We start from the raw sequence: 22329 nt of genomic DNA on the forward strand, positions 1-22329 counted from the left end.
CCGACTCGTCTCGGGGGGCCACGGGAGCTTGGGGGGCCACAGGAGCTCGGGGGGCCACTGGAGCTCGGGGGGCTGTGGGGCCGGGGCCGGGAGGGGAGCCGGAACCGCCTCCCTGGGGGTGAGCAGTGTTTGGATCCACCTTGCCCCCTGGAGCAGGTCCCAGGGGGTGTCCCCAGGCCTGTCAGACCTTAAACCAGGCAGGGATATGAGCGTGCGGCGGCTACTGAGGGCGGACAGCAGGGGACAGCGCTGCTCCCCCTCCCTGGGACACAGGCTGCACCGGAGGGAGGGGTGCAGGTGGCCGAACCTGCCCCTAGGGGCCCCCTTGTCACACGGTGGGTGCCCATCAGCCTGGACCCTGAAACCCAGCATTGAAGAGAATGGAGGAGGGGAGGGCGCTGGCAGCTCAGGACGATGCTGACCACCGGTGACCGTGGGTGGAGGCAGCCCTCAGACAGCAGGTGTCACAGGGCCTCAAGGGGCGCCCTGGGACGTCCGGGCAACTGAGAGACCGCAGGGAGGGAATCCTGCGCGAGGAGGTCTTGAGGCCGCTGGGCTCAGGTGTGGGACGGACCTGGGAGGTGAGCACCCCGCTCACCCCCCCTGGGCTCCCCGGGGTCTCTGCCTAAGGTCCCTGACCTTCGATCCCGCTCTCCACTCAGTAGCTTTGTGCAGGACAGGCGCGGCCCTCCTGGGCCTCAGCGTCTCCTCCATCCTGGGGAGACCAGGGCCCTCTGCGGGTTGTGACTAAAACCCCAGCTGCGCTCTAATTGTCCCCGGGGGTCCCCAGGACTGGGAGGCTCAGTGGGGCGCCAGGCCTGTCTCCTGAGCGGAGGGAGCCTGTGTGCAACCCCAGGGAGGCCTCAGGGTCCAGCTCGAGCTGAGGCAGCCCGCTCCCAAGCCAGGCCAGCAACTGAGGAGGACGGGACTTCCCCAGGCAGCTGTCTGTGGGAGCCGGGGGGGGGGGGGGGCACAGGCCTTCCCTGAAGGGAGGGAGGCTTGCCAGTGAGTGAAAGACCAGGTTGTAGAACCACATCCCAATTTTGTACGCGTGTGCAGAGTGTTTTGACCTGAGAGGACTTTGGGGACCATACACGGCGACGTGGATCTTCAATTTTATTTTTATTTGCTTTTCTGGTCTTCCAAGTGTACTTCAGTGACCAGGTCTCACTCTGTACTCAGAAAAACAGCTGGCCTGTGGCTGCTGCCATGACTTTGAAACCTCAGAACAACGAGGGTTGCTTCAAAACAACATAGGCAGGAGGAAGGTGGGCCTCGGGCCTCAGGAGGTGCTGAGAAGGTAGGAGAAAGAAACACTGGGCGGCAGAAGGACCCCGGAGCCCAGGTCCCCCTCCTGCCCGGAGCACAGCTGGGGCAGCTGGCGCCCGCTCCCGTCCCACCTGGGCTGCGGGGGTCCCGGCCGCCCCCCACCCCTGCAGCCTCGGGGGGATCCCCTGGAGGTGCCCGCGAGGCCAGGCCTGGGTCAGGTCCTCTGTGGCCCCACAGACGCTACGTCTCCACCTTCTAAGACTGAATGTAAGTTGGGGAAACACTCAACCCCAGTTTGGTGAGGCTGGCGCCTTCAGGAGCTTCCCAAGGGGCCCGGCCTCCGCCCCCCGAGCGGCTTCCCGGCGGCCCCCCGGACAGAGACGAGGCGGCATCGGGCTCCAGACCAAACGCCCGCTCTGCCCGGTGCGCACTGACGAGCTCAGAGCCCTGGCCCTGTTTTGTGTCCGGGCCCTGGTAGTGGGGTTCCGTGGGGACAGCGGTGTCCCCCATGCCCCCCCACCCCCGCTGCTGAGCCAGCAACCGCTTCCAGGCGTGAGCGCTAAGGACAGTGGGTGCGATTTTGCTCACTAGAGGTACAAGCGCAAGCACCGCACACACCCAGCGGTGGTAGCAGTTCATAGCCCCGGAAGCCCGGGAACCTGGGCAGAGGCAGAGTCGTCCAGCTGCGGCGGGTGACACGCGCCCCGACTCGGGGAAAGGGAGAGCAGGAGAATGTCTACACTCTGCTCTCGCGACCGCCCCCACTCCACCCTCTGCGCCTCTCTCCTTCCCTGTCCTCCCCTGAGGCCGGAGAGAAATGTACGGAACGTTCCGCAGCGTGGCCTGGGAGCCGGATTATGAATCTCTCGTGCAAATCCTTGTACTTGTTTTCAATACTTTCCGGCCTCTGACGATGCCGAGCTGTTAGTCTTCGACTATGATCCCCCCTGGGGTGGGGGGAGGTCAGCTCCCCAACTGGCCCCGCACTCCCCGAGCAGCCTCTGACGGAGCCTACACACAGGTGAGCTCGGCACCCAAGGGTGCCGAGCTCACGCCTTTCCCGTGGCTGCCCAAACAAGGTGCCACACACTGAACGGCTTAAAACAACACGTATTTGGGGCGCCCGGGGGCTCAGCGGTGGAGCGCCTGCCGTCGGCCCAGGGTGTGACCCCGGGTCCTGGGATTGAGTCCCACGTCAGGCTCCCGGCATGGAGCCTGCTTCTCCCTCTGCCTGTGTCTCTGCCTCTCTCTCTCTCTCTGTCTGTGTCTCTCATGAATAAATAAAAATTTTTAAAAAATAAGTAAAAAAAAAAAGTAAGGAACTCTCCCAGAAACCAGAGCCAAATACCAGTATGGACCAGTGGGGGGAGGGGGAGGCACCCCGGAAGCTGGCACAGGCCCCAGGCCATTGGCACCACCTGCACTCAGGGTGAGCCCCACGCACAGAGACAAGATGACGAGAGGGAGGCCTCCAGGGGAGGACAGCCGCTGACACAGCTGGGACAGTGACCCATGATGGTGACGGGCCGCACGGTGTCTGCCGACCTAGCACTCGGCACTCGGAGGGTGGAGGCAGCCTAGGCCCCATCGGGGGTGAACCCCCTGGGCGGATGGGCCACGGTCGGGGCTGTGACCGGATCGGGGATGGAGGCAGGAGGGAGCGGTCCAGGGGAAGGAAGGGCCAGGACACTGGAGCAGGAGGGCCGAGCAGCCGGGAGGCGGGTGCGGGGTCTCAGCCTGCACGGCAGCCCCCCGCCGGGCTCACCCAGGACCGAGATGGTGCTTCTGGGGAGGCCCCGGGCGGCTGCCCTTCATCTGACCTCGTAGGGCTGCTCAACTCTTTAAATCACGGAAGTGCTTTTTTTTTTTTAAGATTTAATCTATTTATTCACAAGAGATACACAGAGAGAGAGAGGCAGAGACACAGGCAGAGGGAGAAGCAGGCTCCATGCAGGGAGCCCGATGTGGGTCTCGATCCCAGGTCTCCAGGATCATACCCTGGGCTGAAGGTGGCATTAAACCACTGAGCCACCCGGGCTGCCCACGGACGTACATAATTAAAGTGCACAATCAATGCCCCCAAAATGTGGAATGCACTGCGCCAAGCGTCGCAGAATTAGAAATATAATTAGAAATAGGAGGAATTTTTTGTTGCAATTGGATCCAATTTTATTTAATATGTTGTGAATAAAATTTTTAAAAGACTTTATTTATTTATTTATTTATTTATTTATTTATTTATTTTTTTTTTATGATAGTCACAGAGAGAGAAAGGGAGAGAGAGAGAGAGGCAGAGACATAGGCAGAGGGAGAGGCGGGCTCCATGCACCGGGAGCCTGATGTGGGATTCGATCCCGGGTCTCCAGGATCGTGCCCTGGGCCAAAGGCAGGCGCCAAACCGCTGCGCCACCGGGATCCCTATTTATTTATTTATTTGAGAGAGAGAGAGAGAACAGGAGCAGGACCCTGGGATCATGACCTGAGCAGATGCTTATCCGACGAGCCACCCAGGAGCTTCGAATAAGTTATTTTTATTATGGGAATGTAAGTTGATGTTAACATCGGAAAAGCTAAACATTGTAAGTCATCACACACGCAGGGGAAAAGAAATTGCTTTCATCTTAAGATGAAAAGAGATGAGGGATAAGAAACACGGCCCCAAACCACCACTTCTGCTGAGCATTACAAGGGGATCCTACTCAGTGCAAGAAAGCCACAGAGGAAGAGGAGTGCGCCAATGAATAGAGTGTTGGAAAGGGGGAAAGAAGATTGCCAGTCCCGGTGGATGGCATCATTATGCCCATAAAAGGTCCAGCAGAATTTACAGACTGTTTATTTAGTAAGTTAATTATTGAGTTCGTAAGTGTGCTATCCACTTCACTTGGTGTAAAAAAAAAAGTCAATTCTGCATCCATAAATATTCATCAAAATATGAAAAGAAAAACTCCACATAGAGAAAAAAACAGCATTTTTTACCTTAAACATAAAAATGTGAAGGGTAAACTAACCAAAGATCTGGAAGACTTCTATGCTAAAATCTATAAAGAAAAAAATAAAATAAAATAAAATAAAATAAAATAAAATAAAATAAAATAAAAATAAAATCTATAAAGAAAATTTACAAAATTAAAAAGGCCTAATTAATTTTTTTAATGTTTCGGTTTTATTTAAATTTAAGTTCTAGTTAGGGGGAATGCCTCGGGGGACCTTCAGCTCGGGGCATAACCCCGGGGTCCTGGGATCGAGTCCCACATCGGGCTCCCCGCAGGGAGCCTGCTTCTTGCTCTGCCTGTGTCTCTGCCTCTCTCTGTGTCTCTCATGAATAAATAAATAAAATCTTTAAAAAGCAATTTAAATTTTAGTTAACACACGGTGTAATATTAGGTTTAGGCGTACGGTGTGGCAGATGCATCACTTCCATACGACACCGGCTCTTGGGGACAGGTACGCCCCCGGGCCCATCCTGGCCGCCCCCCTGAAGGAGGAGGACCCCAGGCAGGCCTGCGTGGAGGCCTTATGGACTTGGACTCAGCGTGGAGTTTAAAAGTCCTGGAAAAGCACCAGACTGTGCTGGACAAACTGGCAACCCAGTTTAGAGAAGAAAAAAAGAAAATCACCATCTTTCTTCCTAACATCCACAAAAATGGATCCTAAATGCCACAGCAGAAGGCGGAGTGGAGCCCCCGCGTGTTTAGGCCGCAGGCTGGGAGGGGCCCCCAGTGCCCCCAGACCTCAGCCCCGGGCTTCGGGCCGCCCCTGTGAGCCGAGCCCCAGGTGCCACCCCGAGCGCTGCAGGACCGGCCAGCTGCAGCGGGGCCTCGGCCGCCAGTGAGGGTTGCCCAGCCCCTCATGGTCGTGCACCCACCTGCCCACCGTGCTCCCGGGGCGCTGGGGGTGCCCATGGCCGACCGCGCACCCGCCTCCCAGGGCCCTCCTGGGGACGGTGCCCGGGCCACGCCAAGGCCTCGCAGGTTGATGCCCACTTGTCCACTTGACAGCTTCTGCTTCCAGACTCTTCACATGGCTCCAGGGTTCAAGGGTGCCATGGATTTCTGGTCGGGATCCTGTGTCCTTTCTGCTCCAGTTCCCGGCAGCCTCACAGGGTGAGGTGGGCCCTGTGCAGGACCCCCAGAGAGGCCGGGGTCTGGGGGGCTCCTTCCCCTCCTCTGTCTTTCCTGGAGGCTCCTGCCCGCCTTCCAGATGGTCAGCACATAAATTCCTCTCCTGTCAGAGAAGCTCGGGGGCACCCCATCACCACGGCAAGGACCCCAGGCCAGGGGCCTGTCCTGGACCTCACGAGAAGAGGGGCTAGAAGGCCGTGGGGTTGGACATGAACCCCTAAAAACGGATGACCCAGCGAACACACCGAAAGGGAGAGGGCCACCGTCCCAGCAGCCCCAGTCTGGGCCCAGTGCCCGGGGTCCAGGAGGAGCAGCGGAGCACCTGGGCAAGGCAGGAGCGGGGCCGGGGGGGGGGGGTGCGGGGGGGGCGAGGCCCCGGGGAGGAAGCGTGAGCTGTGCAGGGGAACCCACACAAAGTGAGGCTAGATCGTGGTGTGTGCCTCAGTGGCAGCGTGGACTGTCCCGAGGACAGACCTGCTGTGTGAGTGGCAGGCTCTGTCACACTCTTGGGGACTCCGGGCCCACTCTAGCCTTGGCCACGCCGGTTGGGCCACGCCGGTTGGGCCCCGGGTTGCACAGAGGATGTGGGCGTGCAAAAGACTTTCACAGGGGCCGGGGGCGAGGCGGGAGGCAGGAGAGGGAAATCTCTCGCGGAACGATGCGTGAGCACAGCTGCGAGGGTGACAGGGAGGAAGGCACAGTGGCCCTGAGACTCACGTGTGTGGGGCGCATTGATGACCTGCAAGGACTGGGTGGCGGAGCCTTGAGAGCGAGGCAGAAGGGGGCACAGGAAGCGGGGAGGTTGAGGAGGGTGAAGCCAGGTGCTGGGGAGCTGGGCAGCAATGCAATCGGCTGGTTCTGGAAAGGGACGGTGTCCCCCCGCGCAGCGCGGAGCCGAGAGGCCACCCGGAGGAGGGGTGCTGGCCTGCATGGGGGGGCAGCAGCAAAGGGGCAGAAGTAGCTCTTAGGACGCATTTTTAAATAAATTTATTTTTATTGGTGTTCAATTTGTCAACATACAGAATAACACCCAGTGCTCATCCTGTCAAGTGCCCCCCTCAGTGCCCGTCACCCATTCACCCCCACCCCCCGCCATCCTCCCCTTCCACCACCCCTAGTTCGTTTCCCACAGTTAGGAGTCTTTCATGTTCTGTTAGGAGGCATTTTGAAAGGAGAACAAGGAGGGCGGGGAGACCCACCCCACCCCTGGGTCCTGGGTCTCTGGCCCACGGGCACCACGCCCCCGGCCCGCGCACAGAGGAGCTCAGCAGCGTCTCTGTGCAGCATCAGGCCCACCCCAGGGACAGGCCAGCTTCCTCCGTGCCTCGAGGGACTGGAAGACCTCAGCTATTTCCAGCGTGACGCAGCCTTTCTAAGGTCGGGATGCGGGTCTGCGCTCGAACCACTCATGATTGGCATAACCTCCTCTCCTGGTAAACACGTGGGCATTTCCAGCTCCTGTGCCCTCGTTGGTTTTGAACATTCTCAGACGTGGCTTTGGTCTGACCTGTCCTGGGAGAAGTCCCCTGGCTTCCGGCCTGGAGCCAGTCCAGAGCCGCTCTGCACCCACCCACACGGCCCAGGAGAGGCGGCAGCCGGACGGGGTCCCGCTGTGTGTAGGAGGCTGAGTGGGGCAGGATGTCGCCTGAGGCCACATGCTGGGAAGGCAGCAGGAGGGAGCCCCCCCCACCCCGCCCCGCCCTGCCCCGTCTCCTGTCCGCAAACATCGTTTTTTTGTTTTTTGTTTTTTGGGTTTTTTTTTTAATTTCTTTGCCAGAAGTACAGGGACCCCAGGGTCAGGCTCCAAAGTACACAGTGTGTGCCTGGTTCTACAGCAAGTCCTTGGGCAAGTCCCTTACTTCCGTCTGTAAAGTACAGAGAAGCCCAAGCTGAGTGCTCTGCAGCAGAGCCAGAGGCGGGGCGCCTGGGAGCCTCCGTTCACTAAGCATTGACTGCTATTGTTTTTTTAAGATTTTATTTATTTATGAGACAGAGAGAGAGCGAGAGAGAGAATGAGATCGAGAGAGAGACAGAGAGACACACACACAGGCAGAGGGAGAAGCAGGCTCCATGCAGGGAGCCCGACGTGGGACTCGATGCTGGGACCCCGGGGTCACTCCCTGAGCGGAAGGCAGGTGCTCAAAGGTTCAAAGGCCGAGCCACCCAGGCGTCCCAGCATCCAACTTGTCATTTTGGCTCAGGTCATGATCTCTGGTGGTGGGCTTGAGCCCTGCGGGTGAGCGCCAGGGCAGGCTTGCTGCAGAGTCCGCTTGTCCCTTTCCCTCTGCTCCTCCCCCTACCTTCTCTCTAAAATAAGTAAATAAGTAAGTAAGTAGGTAAGTAAGTAAGTAAGTAAATAAATAAATAAATAAATAAATAAATAAATAAATAAATAAAATCTAAGAAAGAAAGACGTGCCAGAGGCAGACTCTGTCCTGATGCTCTGGCTCCTGAGCTGAAGAGTACGTTCACACGCACACTCACACTTTGCAGGCCTAGAAGCTTTTCTGCCTAAACAGCTATCAGTTCCTGAGCCCCACTAGGTGACAAGCACATTTTCACATGGATTCACCGGTTCAGTCCTCTCCTCAACCGTAGAAGGCAGGTATTGCTCTTTTCTGTATCTACGGACGGAGAAGCCAAGGCAGCTAGAGGTTGAACAGCTTTCCTAGATTCTATTCATGTTCTTGGTAGGTTTGGCCTCCAGTGCTTTGTTGGCCTCGCAAAATAAAGTGGTGAACATCTGCTCCCTTCTTAGTCTCTGGGCACGTTTGTTGTGTATGGTTGGTGATCTTCCTTTTTTTTTTTTTTAAGATTTTATTTATTTATTCATGAGAGACACAGAGAGAGAGAGGCAGAGACACAGGCAGAAGGAGAAGCAGGCTCCCTGCAGGGAGCCCGACGTGGGACTCGATCCCAGGACCCTGGGGTCATGACCTGAGCCCAAGGCAGACGCTCCACTGCTGAGCCCCCGGGCGTCCCTTAAAGGGGCATTTTTTGATTATTAAAAGGCACAATATTGATTCAAAACCAAGAAATCCTAATGGTGTACTAACCATGGTATGGAGGGTTCATCATACTGCCCACTCTTGCGTATTTTGATTTTCAAAATAAAATCTTTGCAAATACGCTTTCAAGAAGTAATGCTTTCCGCCTCTGCAGCCAGGACTGCCTTTGCTCTGCACGTGCCTCCTAAGGAAACCCGGCCGGCAGCGCGCCCTGCCAGCTCCAGGGCAGCTGCCGCCCGGGAGGAGCCGCAGACCCGGAAGGAGCCGCCGGCCCAGAGCCGGGCCCGCAGCGCACGGCTGTGGGGTGCGCACGCTGTGGGAAGATTTTAGTATATGTGCTGCCGAAGCGAGCACATGTGGGAAGATTTTAAATTATGGATTAATTTTACTTAATTGGTATAGGACTACCCAGATATTCTATTTCTTCTAATGTCAATTTTGGTAAATTGTGTTTCATTTAAATTTCACATTTACTGTCATAGTTGTTCATATTATACTCTCATTATCCTCTTTGAAATTTTTAATTAATTAACTAATTGATTTTATGTAGCCTCCACACCCAGCATGGAGTCCAATGCAGAGCTTGAACTCACAGATCTGAGATCAAGACCTGGGCTGAGATCAAGAGTCAGATGCTTAACTGAGATACCCAGGTGCCCCTTTGAATTTTAATTTTTTTAAAATTATTTATTTATTTATTTATTTATTTATTTATTTATGATAGTCACAGAGAGAGAGAGAGAGAGAGAGGCAGAGACACAGGCAGAGGGAGAAGCAGGCTCCATGCACCGGGAGCCCGATGTGGGATTCGATCCCAAGTCTCCAGGATCGTGCCCTGGGCCAAAGACAGGCGCTAAACCGCTGCGCCACCCAGGGATCCCATTAATTTTTAAGTAATCTCTATGCCCAGTGTGGGGCTCAAACCCCAAGATCAAGAGTCCCATGCTGCACCGACTGAGCCAGTCAGATGCCCCTTATTACCCTTTTAATGTTTGTAGTATCGGTTGATGTCCTCTTTTTTATTCCTGATACGTTTTCTTTTTCTTTTTTCTTTTTGAATGATTTATTTATTTATTTATTTATTTATTTATTTATGATATACATAGAGAGAGAAAGAGACAGAGAGAGAGAGAGAGAGAGAGAGAGAGAGGCAGAGACACAGGAGGAGGGAGAAGCAGGCTCCATGCTGGGAGTCCGACGTGAGACTCGATTCCGGGACTCCAGGATTGCGCCCTGGGCCAAAGGTAGGCACCAAACCGCTGAGCCACCCAGGGATCCCCCGTTTTCTTTTTCTTAATCGATATTTCCAGGAGTTGATGAATCCTCTTAATCTATTCAAAGAACCAACTTTTGGCTTTGTTGATTTTCTGTAATTTTTGCTCTTGTTTTCATTATTTCCTTTCACTGTTGGGTTAAATTTGTTCTTTTTCTAGTGCTTGAATTGGAACATAGAACATTAATCATCAGCCTTTCTTCTAAAGCTATAAAGTTCCCTCTAAGCACAGCTTTCTCTGCATCCCACAGTGTTTGATGTCATATTTTCACTATTGTTCACTGCAAAATATTTTACAATTTCCCTTGTGGTTTACTATTGGACTCTTAAGTATTTAGAAGTGTGATGTTTAAATTCCAAGCACTTGGAGGCTTTCTAATAGTTTTTTTTGACATTAAACTTTAATTAATTCAGAGAAGACACACTTGTATGATTTCATCCTTTGAAATTTGTTGAGATTTTATGGCTCAGGATATGGTCTATTTTGAATAACATTTTTTTGGGGGGGTGCCTGGATGGCTTAGTCAGTTGAGTGTCTGCCTTCAGCTCAGGTTGTGAGCTCAGAAGTCCTGGGATTGAGCCCCACATGGGGCTTCCTGATCAATGGTGGGGGGCGGGGAGAGAAGCCTGCTTCTCTCTCTCCCTTTGCCCCTCCCCCCTGCTTGTGCTTTCTTGCTTTCTCTCTCTCCTAAATGAATAAAATCTTTTAAAAAATGAATAACATCTAAAAAAATATTTTTATTTATTTATTCATGATAGACCTAGAGAGAGAGGCAGAGACACAGGCAGAGGGAGCAGCAGGCTCCATGCAGCAAGCCCAACGTGGGGCTCGATCCCAGGACTCCAGGACTGCACCCTGGGCCAAAGGCAGGCGCTAAACCGCCGAGCCACCCAGGGATCCCCTGAATAACATTTTTAAAAAGATTTTATTTATTCATGAGAGACACAGAGAGAGAGAAGCAGAGACACAGGCAGAGGGAGAAGCAGGCTCCGTGCAGGGAGCCCAATGTGGGACTCGATCCCAGGTCTCCAGGATCACACCCTGGGCCAAAGGCGGTGCTAAACTGCTGAGCCACTGGGGCTGCCCTGAATAACATTTTTAAAAAGATTTTATTGTTAAGTTAAAAAAAAAAAAGCCCCAACATGGGGCTCATACTCACACCTGAGATCAAGGGTCAGATGCTCTATCAGTGGAACCAGCCAGTTGCCCCACCTTTAAGATTTATTTATTTAGGGCAGCCCCGGTGGTGCAGCAGTTTAGCGCCACCTGCAGCCCGGGGTGTGATCCTGGGGACCTGGGATCGAGTCCTGCATTGGGGTTCCTGCATGGAGCCTGCTTCTCCCTCTGCCTGTGTCTCTGCCTCTCTGAATAAATAAATAAATAAATATTAAAAAAAACCCCAAGATTTATTTATTTATTTGAGCATGAGCATGAGAAGCGGGGGAGGAGGAGATGGAGAGAGAGAAGCAGACTGTGGGCTGAGTCGGGAGCAGGGGGCCGCATGCAGGTGGATCCCAGGACTGTGGGCTCATGACTGGAGCCCGAGGCAGATGCTTAAGGGACTGAGCCACCCAGGCGCCCCCAGGCGCCCCTATTTTGATTAACATTCTATGTGCCCATGGGAAGAACCTGCATGAATGTGAATCAGAGCAGCTGGTTAACCGTGTGCTGGTTCATGGAAAGAGGGATTGGCCACTGAGATGGAAGAGTCCAGAGCAGGTCACATATACAGTTACTTTTTATGATGGAGGCTCTTTCCCGGTTGGAGGGGGGAAATGATGGTCTTTTACAATAAATGATGTGGGGTCAACTGGATATTCATATTAAAATACATATTTTACAGAGAGAGAGAGAGAGCCTTAGATACTATTCAGAAGAACGGTGACCCATCATAGATTTAAATGTCAGTGGGAAAACATTTAAGCTTTTATTTTTTAAAAAGATTTTTATTTATTTATTCATGAGAGAGAAACACACACACAGAGGCAGAGACCCAGGCAGAAGGAGAAGCAGCTCCCTGCGGGGAGCCCTATGGGGACTCGATCCCAGGACCTCGGATCACGCCCTGGGCTGAAGGCAGATGCTCAACCGCTGAGCCCCCCAGGGATCCCCAACATTTAAGCTTCTAAAAGAAAACGGAGACTATCCTACTGAAAAATCACTAATCATAAGAGAAACGACAAATAAATTGGACTTTACTCAGGATCGCCCCCCACTGCAAGGAGCTCTGTGCAGCGCCTGCAGGAGGACCGGGTCGGGGCCCCCCTCGGAGGCCCGCGGCAGGCCCGGGCGCGCATCCACACTATGTAAAGAACCTCTAGGAAACAATGAGCGCAGCGAGCTGCGGGCCGGCGCCAGGCGGCAACGCCCGGGGTCGCGGGGACGGCGGCGGCCGGTGGCCTCCGGAGCTGCGCCGGGAACTCGCTCGGGCCTCCTTAAGCGGGGCGGGGAGGCGGCGGGAAGCTCGGCCGCGGCTCCGCCCCGGGGGCTGCCTTTTCCTTAGAAGGCGAAGCCCCAAGCCTCGCCTCCCGCCCGCGGAGCCCGCGCCCCGCGCCCCGCGCCCCTCGCCGCCGCCCCAGGGCGCACAGGCCGGCGCACTCCGCGGGGCCCCGGGCGCACGGGCTGGCGACGGGCGGGCGCGTCCTCATCGCTCGGGACGGACACCCGAGGCCAGCGCCCCTCCCGGCCCCGCGCCCGCGACATGCCGCGGCAGAGGTGAGCAGGGCCGCCGCGCGGGAACCGGGCCCGTCCTGGGGCGCAAGGCCGGCCGCCCCCGCCCCCGGCCCCGGCCCCGGCCCCGGCCTCGCCCGGCCCCCGCCCGCGCCTCCGCCGCCGCGCACTCGTCTTCGAGCGCGGGCACGCGGCCCCAGAGCCCGCGCCCTCTCCCCGCGGTCCCTCCGATCCCGGCCGCGGGGAGCTTTGCGATTTAACTCGGGACCCGAACGGATGTGACACCATATTTTTAAAGATCCGGGGTCCCCAAGGCAAGGGTCCTTCCGCCCCGCGCCCTGCTCCTCCCTCCCCGCGCCCCCCTCCCCGCGCCCTGCGCCCCCCGCCCCGCGCCCTCCCCGCGCCCCGGGGCCTCCTCCCCGCGCGCCCTGCGCCCCCCTCCCCGCGCGCCCTGCGCCCCCCTCCCCGCGCCCCCTCCCCGCGCCCCCTCCCCGCGCCCCGGGGCGCCCTCCTGCCGGGGCGGGCTCCCCAGCGCCAGCCGGGCCGGGCCGCTGAGCCTGTCCGCCCGCAGGTGCCGCGCCCCTGGCCCGCGTCCCCGCCATGGAGGTGCTGCGGCGCTCCTCGGTCCTCGCCGCGGAGATCATGGACGCCTTTGACCGCTCGCCCAGCGACAAGGAGCTGGTGGCCCAGGCCAAGGCGCTGGGCCGGGAGTTCGTGCACGCGCGGCTGCTGCGCGCCGGCCTGGCCTGGACCGCGCCCGAGCGCGCCGCTCCCGCCCCCGGGGGCCGCCTGGCCGAGGTGTGCGCGGTGCTGCTGCGCCTGGGTGAGTGCGGGGAGGCCCCGAGAGGGAGAGGGCGAGGGCGAGGGCGAGGGCGAGGGCGAGGGCCGGGGTCAGCCTGCAGGGCACCCCCCGCCCCTCCCTGCCCCTAGGCCCCTGCCCGCGGGCCCAGCCCCCGCGATGCCTGCGGGGCCCAGATTCCAGGCGGAAGGCTAGACTCCCGAGTGACCCTTGTACTGAGCTGGGCACAGGAACCCTTTGTGGGACCACGTGTCCCCATGTTTGTTTTGGAAAGTCTGTCTCCTGCCTGAAATCCCGCTGCCTGCTTCTTGCTTGGAGGCTGCTAGCGTTGGAAACGGGCTCGCCGAGGGTCGGTCGCGGCAGCCGGAACCCCAGCTGGCCTGTGTGGACGCCTGGGGGTACTTGGTTGCAGTGAGGTCACCCGTAGCACAGTAACCATTATCACGTTCTGGGGGGTCTGGACCTCAGAGGGGTGGGGCCAGCCCCGCAGAGTAGGTGACCCCCCCGCCGGCCCAGGGCTGAGGTTGTTCAGAGTGGGCAGTGGGGAGCAAACACGAGCCCCGATGGCGTGTGGGCAGGGTTGGAGGGGGGCTCCGTGAAGGGGGACACCCTGCCTCTCAGGCTGACCGTGTTCCTGTTTCGCGTGGACCCTGAGAGCAGGGCTGCGTAGACCCAGCTGCCCAGGAGGGGGTGGAGGGCAGGGGGGGCCGTCAGAAGCCCGCCGAGAGGGGTGCTCACCCCCAGGGCCTCGGGAGGGGAGAGGCTCCTAGGTGCGGACGGCCGGTGGGCCTGGGGACCCCCAGGGGTCGGAGGGCCTGGACTCCCCTGAGGTCGGCCACCGACGGCCGTGTGCTCGGCTGGGCTGTGGGTGTGATGCTGGGGGACCTTCTGGGCCCTGGAGAGGATGGCGTCCCAAGAGCCGCCGGCGCCCGGGGACCAGCGGGACGTCCTGCCCGGGCCCAGTCGCCCCGCGTCCTAGTCCGCGAGCAGCACCCGGCGCTGCCTCTGTTCCAGGCCAGAGTCCCTGTTGTTGAAACTTGTCTGGAGAGCCCTGCTCGGGCACCCCGACACCTAGGGCCTGGTCGTGGGGAGCAGGGGCGGCCCTGGCTCTGCGGTCGCTGGCACTCAGCCCTGCCAGTGGCCAAGGAGGGGGACCCCCGGGCCCCCGAGTCCTCCTGCACATGCCCACCTGCTGCACTCTGCTCTTGGCCCTCCACGTGAGCCCCCGTGCCCCCAGCGTGCCCCGGCACCCGGGCCCGAGGTCTGCGTGGGAACGGCCGCCCTGGGAATTCCCATGCCCCCCTGCGCCCGCAGCCTGGCCGGTCTGCTCCGCATCCACCCCGGGCTGCCTGCGTGGCATGCGGCCCGGCCCGTGATGGCACAGACGCCCTCATCGGCCCCGCCGGTCCACGGCGCTTCCGTTTGCTTGGCTGCACCAGCGGCGGCGCCCGGGCGCGTGGAATTCCTTGGCGAGTGGGCAGCGGGCAGGGCCGCGACACACGCCCACGCGGCTCGGGGAGCCCGGGTCTGGGCGGCGCCTGGGGCCCCGGGCGAGGCCTTCACTCCTGGGTCGCAGCGGTGCCCGCGCCCAGCAAGGACGCCCCCCAAGGCAGCCCCACCTGCGTGGGGGCGCTGGCACGGCCCCTGCCCGCGTGGCCCTGGCTGCTGCCCCGCCCGCCTGCCCCGAGCGCTCAGCGGCTGTGAGTCACCGTCAGGCACGGCCCGGCTTGTCCCAGGGATCCCGCCCCACCGGCCCGGCTGGCTTGGCTCTGGGTGGGGGCGGGGGGCTGGCTTGTGGGGGGGGGGGCGGGCCGCGGGGCAGGTCGGGGGTGCCCGCTGTGCCCACTCGCTCTTGTCCCCGGGCCACGGTGGGGTCAAGCGGGGGTGGGCATCCAACAGGCTGAGCGGGGTCAGGGGTCAGGGGTCAGGCCAGTCGGGTGCCGGGTGCTGCCGGGACCCTGAGCAGTGGGTGGCCCCAGGCCTGGGGCGGGGGGGCGGGGCTGGGGTCACGCAGGCCCGGGCCTCCCTGACCCCACCGTGCGCCTGCCCAGGGGATGAGCTGGAGCTGATCCGGCCCAGCGTCTACCGCAACGTGGCGCGCCAGCTGAACATCTCCCTGCAGTCCGAGAGCGTGGTGACTGACGCCTTCCTGGCGGTGGCATCTCAGATCTTCTCTGGAGGTAGGCCTGGCCCTGCGCCTCCGGCCCCAGAGCCACCAGCACAGAGCAGCCTGGGCCGACTCGGACCGTGACGTGCGGCACCCCGGGTTCTGCGGACTGGGGGGACCCGGCCGGCCTCTTGCGCGGGGACTGGGCGGAGCTGGGCTGCACGTGCCACGTAGCCCGTTGGTGCTGCTGCCTGGTGGCTGCGGGGCCAGGCTGTCCTGAGTGGGTCCCGCACGTCCTGGCCCCGGGGGAACCTGGCAGCAGGTCCCGGGCAGCAGTGTCCCAGCCTGGGTGGCCACCGCTAGGCTCTTGTGATGTCACCTCAGACGTTACAGCGTCACTCACTCGGCCCCATTCTGTTGGGTCAGAGGCTCATCTCGGGGGGACCTCGCGTCAGGGCAGGACGTTGAGGGCAGGAGCCCGGGTGCAGTGGCTTGCTGGGGAGCGTCCGGGGAGGACTGCCTCACCTGTCCCCCTGGCTGGCCCACACTCACCTGGGAACCCCCTGGTGGCCCGTCTGTGTCCTCGGAGCAGGTGACGTCTGCTCCTGCTCCTCCTGTGTGTACACCCGCCCCCAGGCTGACTCATCCCCCTGAACCTTGTCCTGTCCCCGTGTTCCCCTCCTTGTCCCCTCTCTGTGGTCCACAGACCATACCGCCCCACCCGCGGCCTCGTGTCCCATCCTGGCACACGCACGTCCTGTATCCCCTTGTATAACAGGTGCTGGCCCCGCCCCCTGCCCGCGATCGTGCCTCTCGGCGCTGCTCTGAGCCAGGGGACCCTGTGATGAGGGGACGGCCAGTCCCAGCCCTCAGGGGCGGAGAGCTTGAGGGCCGCAGAGCTGGAGTGTTCCCGATGGGCGTCGGGCCAGCCTCCTGCTGGGGCTTCCTGGAAGGGCCCCGGGGGGGCAGGGAGGCCTCACACCCCCTCCTCCGGGAGGCAGCTCTGGGCCTGTGGCCGGCCAGCCCGACTTGGGCCTTGGTGTCCTTGTCCCTAGGAGACCAGGGCAGCAGCAGGGCAGGGCGTGAGGGTGCGGGCCGGGCGGGAGCCACAGTCCCCACCCCTGCAGGGAGCCTGTAGTCTGCCGGAGGCCCCCCCAGACCCCCCCGGGGAGAGGAGATGGACTAGAGGAGCCGCCTCAGCCCATCGGAGGCAGACCCCAGCCCCCGGGGGGGGCCCGTGTTGACCTCCAGCACCTTCCCATGGAAGCTCCACTGACCCCTGGGTGGGAGGACAAGCAGGGTCAGAGCCGCGCTTGACGGGACCGGCTTCCCTCAGCTGTGGCCAGTGTGCTGGGGACACGGGACGGCCAGGGACATGGGGCTGCCAGCTGTAGCCTCCGGCCGTCTCCAGGCCGCGGCCAGGTCAGCACTGACCTCCTAGCAGAGGCCAGCAAGGCTAGGACCCCGTGACGGGGGTGCCTGGTGGGCAGTGGGGGGGCCCGGTTTCCTCCAGCGTGTCCTGGGTGGTGACCTGGGTCCCAGGCGACCTTGCGAGGGTGACCTGGGACGGCGCCTAGGGGAGGGGGCAGCAGGTGGGGTGCAGGGCATGTGGGCCAGGACCACCCTCAGGCCTCCGGGGCTCGTTGTCCCCGCCGCTGCTGGCGCGTGGGTGGCCGCCCTGTGTCTGTCTCCGGAGCTGAGGTCTGCCTTTAAAAGGAAGGCTTATCTGTGAGAACGCAGCGGCCTGCTGGGCGGGGGAGGCCCCTGGGGGGGTGGGACGGGCGGGGCACGGGACAGGACCCCACACCGAGGGGACCGATGCAGCACCCCCCAGCTGCCTGGCCTTGCTCAGGGCGGTACAGGCCTGAGAGGTTCAGAGAGGCGCTGGGGGGGGATGGTGGGGGAGGGGCAGGGGAGGAGGCAGGGGGAGGGCGCAGGGGGAGGGCGGAGGGGACAGATGGGGAAGGGAATGGGGGAGGGCCTGGGCAGGGGGAAGGGGAGGGGAAGATAGGGGAGGGCTAGGGCAGGGCGGGCACAGGCTGCTGCCGCTCCGTCCACTTGGGGGCTTCGGTTAAAGTCGGGGTCTTCATCCAGGCGGGAGAGAACGTCCCCTCCGTGCGCAGTGCCTCCAGCCACTCCCCCCCCCCCCCCCCCCCCCGGCTGCCAGGCCTCCCCGCGCCCCGCGTCCGCCCCACGTCGGCCCAGCCACGTGGCATCTGCCGACCTTGGTCCCGTCCCCGCGGCCCCCGGGTGGCCGAGCACACGGCGACCCCCACGCGGTGCCCCGCGCTCGTCCTCCTGGCAGCTCCCCACCCCGAGGTGCAGGCCGGGCCTGAGTCCGGCTCTGGCGGTGACGGGGCGTCTTGGGGGCCGCGGGCCGGGTCTGGGGGCGTCTCCGAGCGGCCGTGCCCGTGGGGGAGACGCCGCCGGTGCCGCTCGTGGCAGCTGTGACCCTGTGGCTGCTCAGCCCCCTTCGGGGACGAAGGGATTTTCCCCTCCCTGAGTGGAAGCTGGCAGGAGGCTTTTTTGTTTTGTTTTTTATTACAAGAGCAAAATATTTTACCGCAGAAAGATCAGAAAATACAAAAGATAAACAAGTCTCAGAAACCAATACCAAAAATGAGCAAAGGATCAGAAGAGACGGTTCTCCGGGGAGGACGAGCGTCTGGCCAGGCGCCGCCTGGGATGCCGTCGAGCCTCAGCCACCGGGGTGACCCCGCACAAGGACGGCGCAGCCGCGGGCAGCGCCCCCCGGGCGGCCACGGAGGCCGAACCACCCGCCGCCTGCCCAACGCGAGCAGAGCGCGGGGCCCCGGCCCCCTGGGGCTCACCTGCCCCCTGGCGCGGGGCCGGGACAGGCCACCAGGACGGCACCTGGAGGGCTCGGGGACCCAGGTGGTGGACAGGCCCGAGGCGCCCGGGGCTCCGGTGGGGTTTCACTCTCTAAGGAGGCTGCGGCCCCAGCGTGGCGCGTGGAGAGGGTCACGGGCCGCCCCGGCGGAGCCAGCGGGTGCCCCAGAACTTGGGTTTATTTTGGAAGAGTCGGGAAGTGGCCGGCGCAGGAGGGACGCGGTCCGGGGCTTCTACAGTCTTTCTTTTATTGGGATGAAACTTTCATCGCGGTGAAGCACCGTGAAACGTGCCGTTCAGCGGCCCCTGGGCCACCGCCCCCCGGTCTCCTCGCCCTGGAAGGACACCCCCTCACCCAGCCCCCCGCGACCCCTGCCCCCCGTGTCACCCTGGGTTCCTGTTCTGGGCCCATGCGCCCACGTGGCCTGTTGAGTGCCGTGGCCCAGGCTCCGTGCTCCCCGCGCGGTGGCAGGTGTCCCATCCCTTCCTGCGGTGCTGCCCCTGCATCCTCTCCCCCGGGTGCGCGGACACCCCCTGCACACTTCTGGACGGTTTCTGTTCTCGCTGGCGTGTGATGGGTCCCTGCGCCCGCACCCTCCCCCCAGGGGCTGCACCCGGGTCTGGGCTCGAGGAGAAGGGCCGGGCCAGGGGCGGGCGCTCCGTGGGGCCCCTCCTGTGCGTGCGTGCGGCGTCCTATGGGTCCCCGCAGCCCCGGCCTCAGCCCCCTTCCTTTTTTTTTTTTTTTTTTTTTTTCAGCCCCCTTCCTGCTGAGGGTTCTCGCTGTCCCCTCGCGTCCTCCAGTGGCCGCCGGGCAGGGCAGGGCTGGCCCGGCGCGCGGCTGTGTGTCGGGGGCTTGGAGATCGCCGCTGAGAACCACCGGGGGTGGGGGGCAGGGGGGCCGAGGGGAGGCGGAGTGGGCGCAGGGGGAGGTGGCCGGGCCCCAGGCCCTTGCTGTGGCCCCGCTGACCAGCGTCCGTCTGTCTCCCCGCAGGCATCACATGGGGCAAGGTGGTGTCGCTGTACTCCGTGGCCGCAGGGCTGGCGGTGGACTGTGTGCGGCAGGCCCAGCCCGCCCTGGTCCACGCGCTTGTCGACTGCCTCGGGGAGTTCGTGCGCAAGACCCTGGCGCCCTGGCTGCGGAGGCGCGGAGGATGGGTGAGGGGTGCGGGGGGGTGCGCTGCTGCGGGGGGGTGCTGGGGCTCGGCTGCTCGCACTGCCCGGCTCCCTGCCGACCTGCCCTCCGCTCCCCCGAGCCCAGGCCCCGCGGGGCAGGAGCTGCCCGGGAGGGATCGCCCGTCACTGCCCAGGCCCCGCGCCGGGCGCCCCCACCACGGCCTCCGAGCCCGCAGCCGCCCGCCCACCCCGGCCGGGCCTCGGGCGCAGCCCCCACAGGAGAGCTCACCCCTATGGGTGGCGGCCGAGGGCGCTGGAGCTCGGGCCGGGGCTGCCCCCGGGACCCGGGCTGCGGCCAGTCCTCAGCACAGACCCGACGCCGCTGCCTCCTGCCTGCCGCGCGGCCTCTGCTATGGACGCCAGTGGGCTCCGCGGTCGAGGTCCAGAGCGCAGGGCAGATTTCATTCCCAGCAGGAGAAAGAACTGGGCCTGCTGCTCGGGCTTGTGGGGAGCCGGTCCCACCCGTTCTGGGGGGCAGTGCGCCATGGTGCTCCCCAGGCGGGGGCTGCGGGGGCGTCTGCAGCCCCGGGGGCAGGAGCAGGTGGCTGCGGGGACACGGGCACAGCGGGCTTCTCTCCTGCCGGGCCCGCGGCCGCCTCGGGCTCCCCGTCCTCCCTGTCCTCCCGGGTTGGGCTGCCCCACGGGGACCTCCCCTAAGGCCTCGGCGGCCCCCACTCGTCTCTAACCCGCCCTCTCCCCTCCAGACCGACGTCCTCAAGTGTGTGGTGAGCACGGAGCCCGGCTTCCGCTCGCACTGGCTGGTGGCCGCGCTCTGCAGCTTCGGCCGCTTCCTGAAGGCCGCCTTCCTCGTGCTGCTGCCAGAGAGATGAGCGGCCGGAGCGCGCTCGGGCTGAAGCCAGGCCCCCCGAGCCCGGGGCCCCGCGCACGGCCTCGGCCTCCTCGCCCGGCCTGGGAGTGCGCCGGCCGTCGGGGCCCCACCTCGGGGCTGGAGGCCCTGCCCTGAGCCCACGTCCCCAGGCCCCGGCCTTCGGAACCGCTTGTCCCGTTCCTGGAGCCAGAAGTCAAGGTCGCTCCCGGGTCCAAAGGGCAGGGCGTGGGGAACACCAGGCATCCCCCCCACCCCCGCATGCCCGGGGCCCCTCCGGGAAGCGCCCACGGCAGGGCGGAGTGGGCTCGGGCCTCGTGGGGCAGAAGGGGACGCTGGCCTGGCCCGGGCGGCAGGAGCTGTGGGATCTCAGCGAGCTCGCCCGCAGCACACGGGGCCCACACACCAGCTGCTTAATCCGCTCTGGCGGGGCAACGTGTCCCCTCCCGGCGGGTCCCTGTGTGGCAGGGACAGGCCGGCAACGCACGCACCCGAACCAGGTTGGTGTGTGCGGGTCCCGCTAGGGTCATGTCCGCTGCCTGGGCCTGTCCTGGGCACTGCCAGGGCCGGGACGGCACGCCATCCCCCAGGACGAGCACAAGCACAGACGTGGCCCGGCGTCCCCCCAGGGCCTGCTGCCTCACGGCCACACGCACGTCACGCTCGAGCCTGCAGGGCGGGAGGCAGGTTCTGTGCCGACCGCAGTTCCCACTCCCTTCCTGGGCTGCCCCGCTCAGGCCGGGGGCGTGGTGGGTCGGGTGCAGGGCCGTGCCCCTTCCCGGGTGACGCATCGGGGTCCTGCCCTCGCACCCAGCCTCACAGCCCAGCAGGGACCCCGACCACCAGGCTGTCATCAGCTCCTGGCCCCCCGCCACCCCGTGCCCTCACCAGCAGGGACGACATGGGTCGGTGCACCACCCGCACGAGTGCAAGCCTGGGTGACAACACACTCGGCGCCTTCTGCCCCGGGGCCGTGAGCACAAGCCAGAACCGCCACGGTCCGGAGCCGAAACCCGAAGACAACTCTCCCTGAGTCCGTTTATAAACTTAGTGCCCTCCCTGTAAACTCAGCGCAGTGGGGTTTTTCTGGATCTAAACAAACTGATCATAAAAGTTCATGGAAGGAGATTCTTTTAAAAAAGCAAAGAATAGCCAGGAAGAACCTGGAAAGGGGAGGTGAGGGGGGCCCGGGCGCTGGGCCACGCGAGCCCCGGCCAGACGCGGCGGCGGCCTGCTGACACGTACAGGCAGACGGCCGGTCACTGCGCTCACGGACGCGGGCCGGGCGATCCCCGCGGCGCGCCCGCGGTGGGGGCCGTCCTCCGTAGCCGGGGAGTGGGCCGGACTCCTGCGGAGGATTCATCGTTCAGCCACAATAAAAGACAGAACACGTACTGGATCGAAATGTTTATCACATTCAACATTTTTCGAAAATGTTTTGACTTGAGACAGAACAGGCGCGGTCGCCAGGCTGGGCCTGGCTGAGCCTCGCGGGTCACGGGTCTCCTGGGCGACAGCGTTTGGGGGGGGACACAGGTGACGGTCGCACAACACTGTGAACATACCGAAAGCCACTGGACTGTACACTAGCTCTTACACACTTTACGATGGTGAAAATGGTGAACTTTATGTCGTAACAGTGCATTGTACCTCAATAAAAAAGCTGTAACCGAACATTAAGAATATCAGGATTAATGTTCCTAATTCAAAAGAGCTCATCAGCTACAAAAATCCACGAGAAAAAGAAAAAAAGAGGAATGCAAACCCCAACGCGGCAGTTCCGTCTCCCCGCCCGGGAGGCTGGCAGGCCCCAGCGCTGACCACAGCGGCCGGTCGGTGAGGACGGGCCCCTGCCCCGCCCCCGCCGGCAGAGCCCCGGACGCCAGGTGGGTCATCGTGACATCATCTGAGCAGCCGGGGACCGGAAGCGCCAGGTGTGCGGCACGAGGGGACCTGCCCAGTGCACCATCTGCGCCCCCCACCCCCCCGCGCCCCAGCAAAGTCGGCCTGATTTTACAGTTTTGACGGAGTCACATGGGAGGTTTCACATAAGCAAAGCCAACACGAGAACCCTTGATTTGTGGGAGTTTAAGTAAAGAAACGAGCATGTAGGTCAGGTCGGTGAGATGAGCACCCGGGAAAACGAATTATTCCCGTTATACTATATATATATATATTTTTATTTTTACAATTTTTAAGTTTACGTTGAAATCTTTAAGCCTACAGAATCTA

The 22329-nt window shown here is 61.9% G+C and overlaps 1 protein-coding gene across 2 annotated transcripts; it reads left to right on the forward strand.

Annotated features, from left to right (window-relative positions):
- Positions 1-12232: 12232 nt before the first annotated feature.
- Positions 12233-21780, forward strand: BOK (BCL2 family apoptosis regulator BOK). Of its 2 annotated transcripts, none has more exons than XM_072797075.1 (5): positions 12233-12387; positions 12914-13165; positions 15193-15321; positions 19090-19253; positions 19976-21780. In XM_072797075.1, exons 2-5 carry the CDS (start codon positions 12943-12945, stop codon positions 20099-20101), a joined length of 642 nt encoding a protein of 213 aa, XP_072653176.1. In that variant the 5' UTR covers positions 12233-12387; positions 12914-12942; the 3' UTR covers positions 20102-21780. The 2 variants fall into 2 exon arrangements, with proteins under 2 accessions (XP_072653176.1, XP_072653177.1); XM_072797076.1 differs by lacking the exon at positions 12233-12387 and adding an exon at positions 12497-12656.
- Positions 21781-22329: the final 549 nt, after the last annotated feature.

Source organism: Canis lupus, chromosome 24 (assembly GCF_048164855.1).
Source record: "Canis lupus baileyi chromosome 24, mCanLup2.hap1, whole genome shotgun sequence".
Classification (NCBI taxonomy): Eukaryota; Metazoa; Chordata; class Mammalia; order Carnivora; family Canidae; genus Canis; species Canis lupus.

Coding starts and splice junctions, on each gene's coding strand:
- BOK (XM_072797075.1), top strand. CDS start 12,943: ATGGAGGTGCTGCGGCGCTCCTCGGTCCTCGCCGCGGAGATCATGGAC. Junction 13,166..15,192: donor CGCGGTGCTGCTGCGCCTGG/GTGAGTGCGGGG, acceptor GCGCCTGCCCAG/GGGATGAGCTGGAGCTGATC. Junction 19,254..19,975: donor TGCGGAGGCGCGGAGGATGG/GTGAGGGGTGCG, acceptor TCTCCCCTCCAG/ACCGACGTCCTCAAGTGTGT.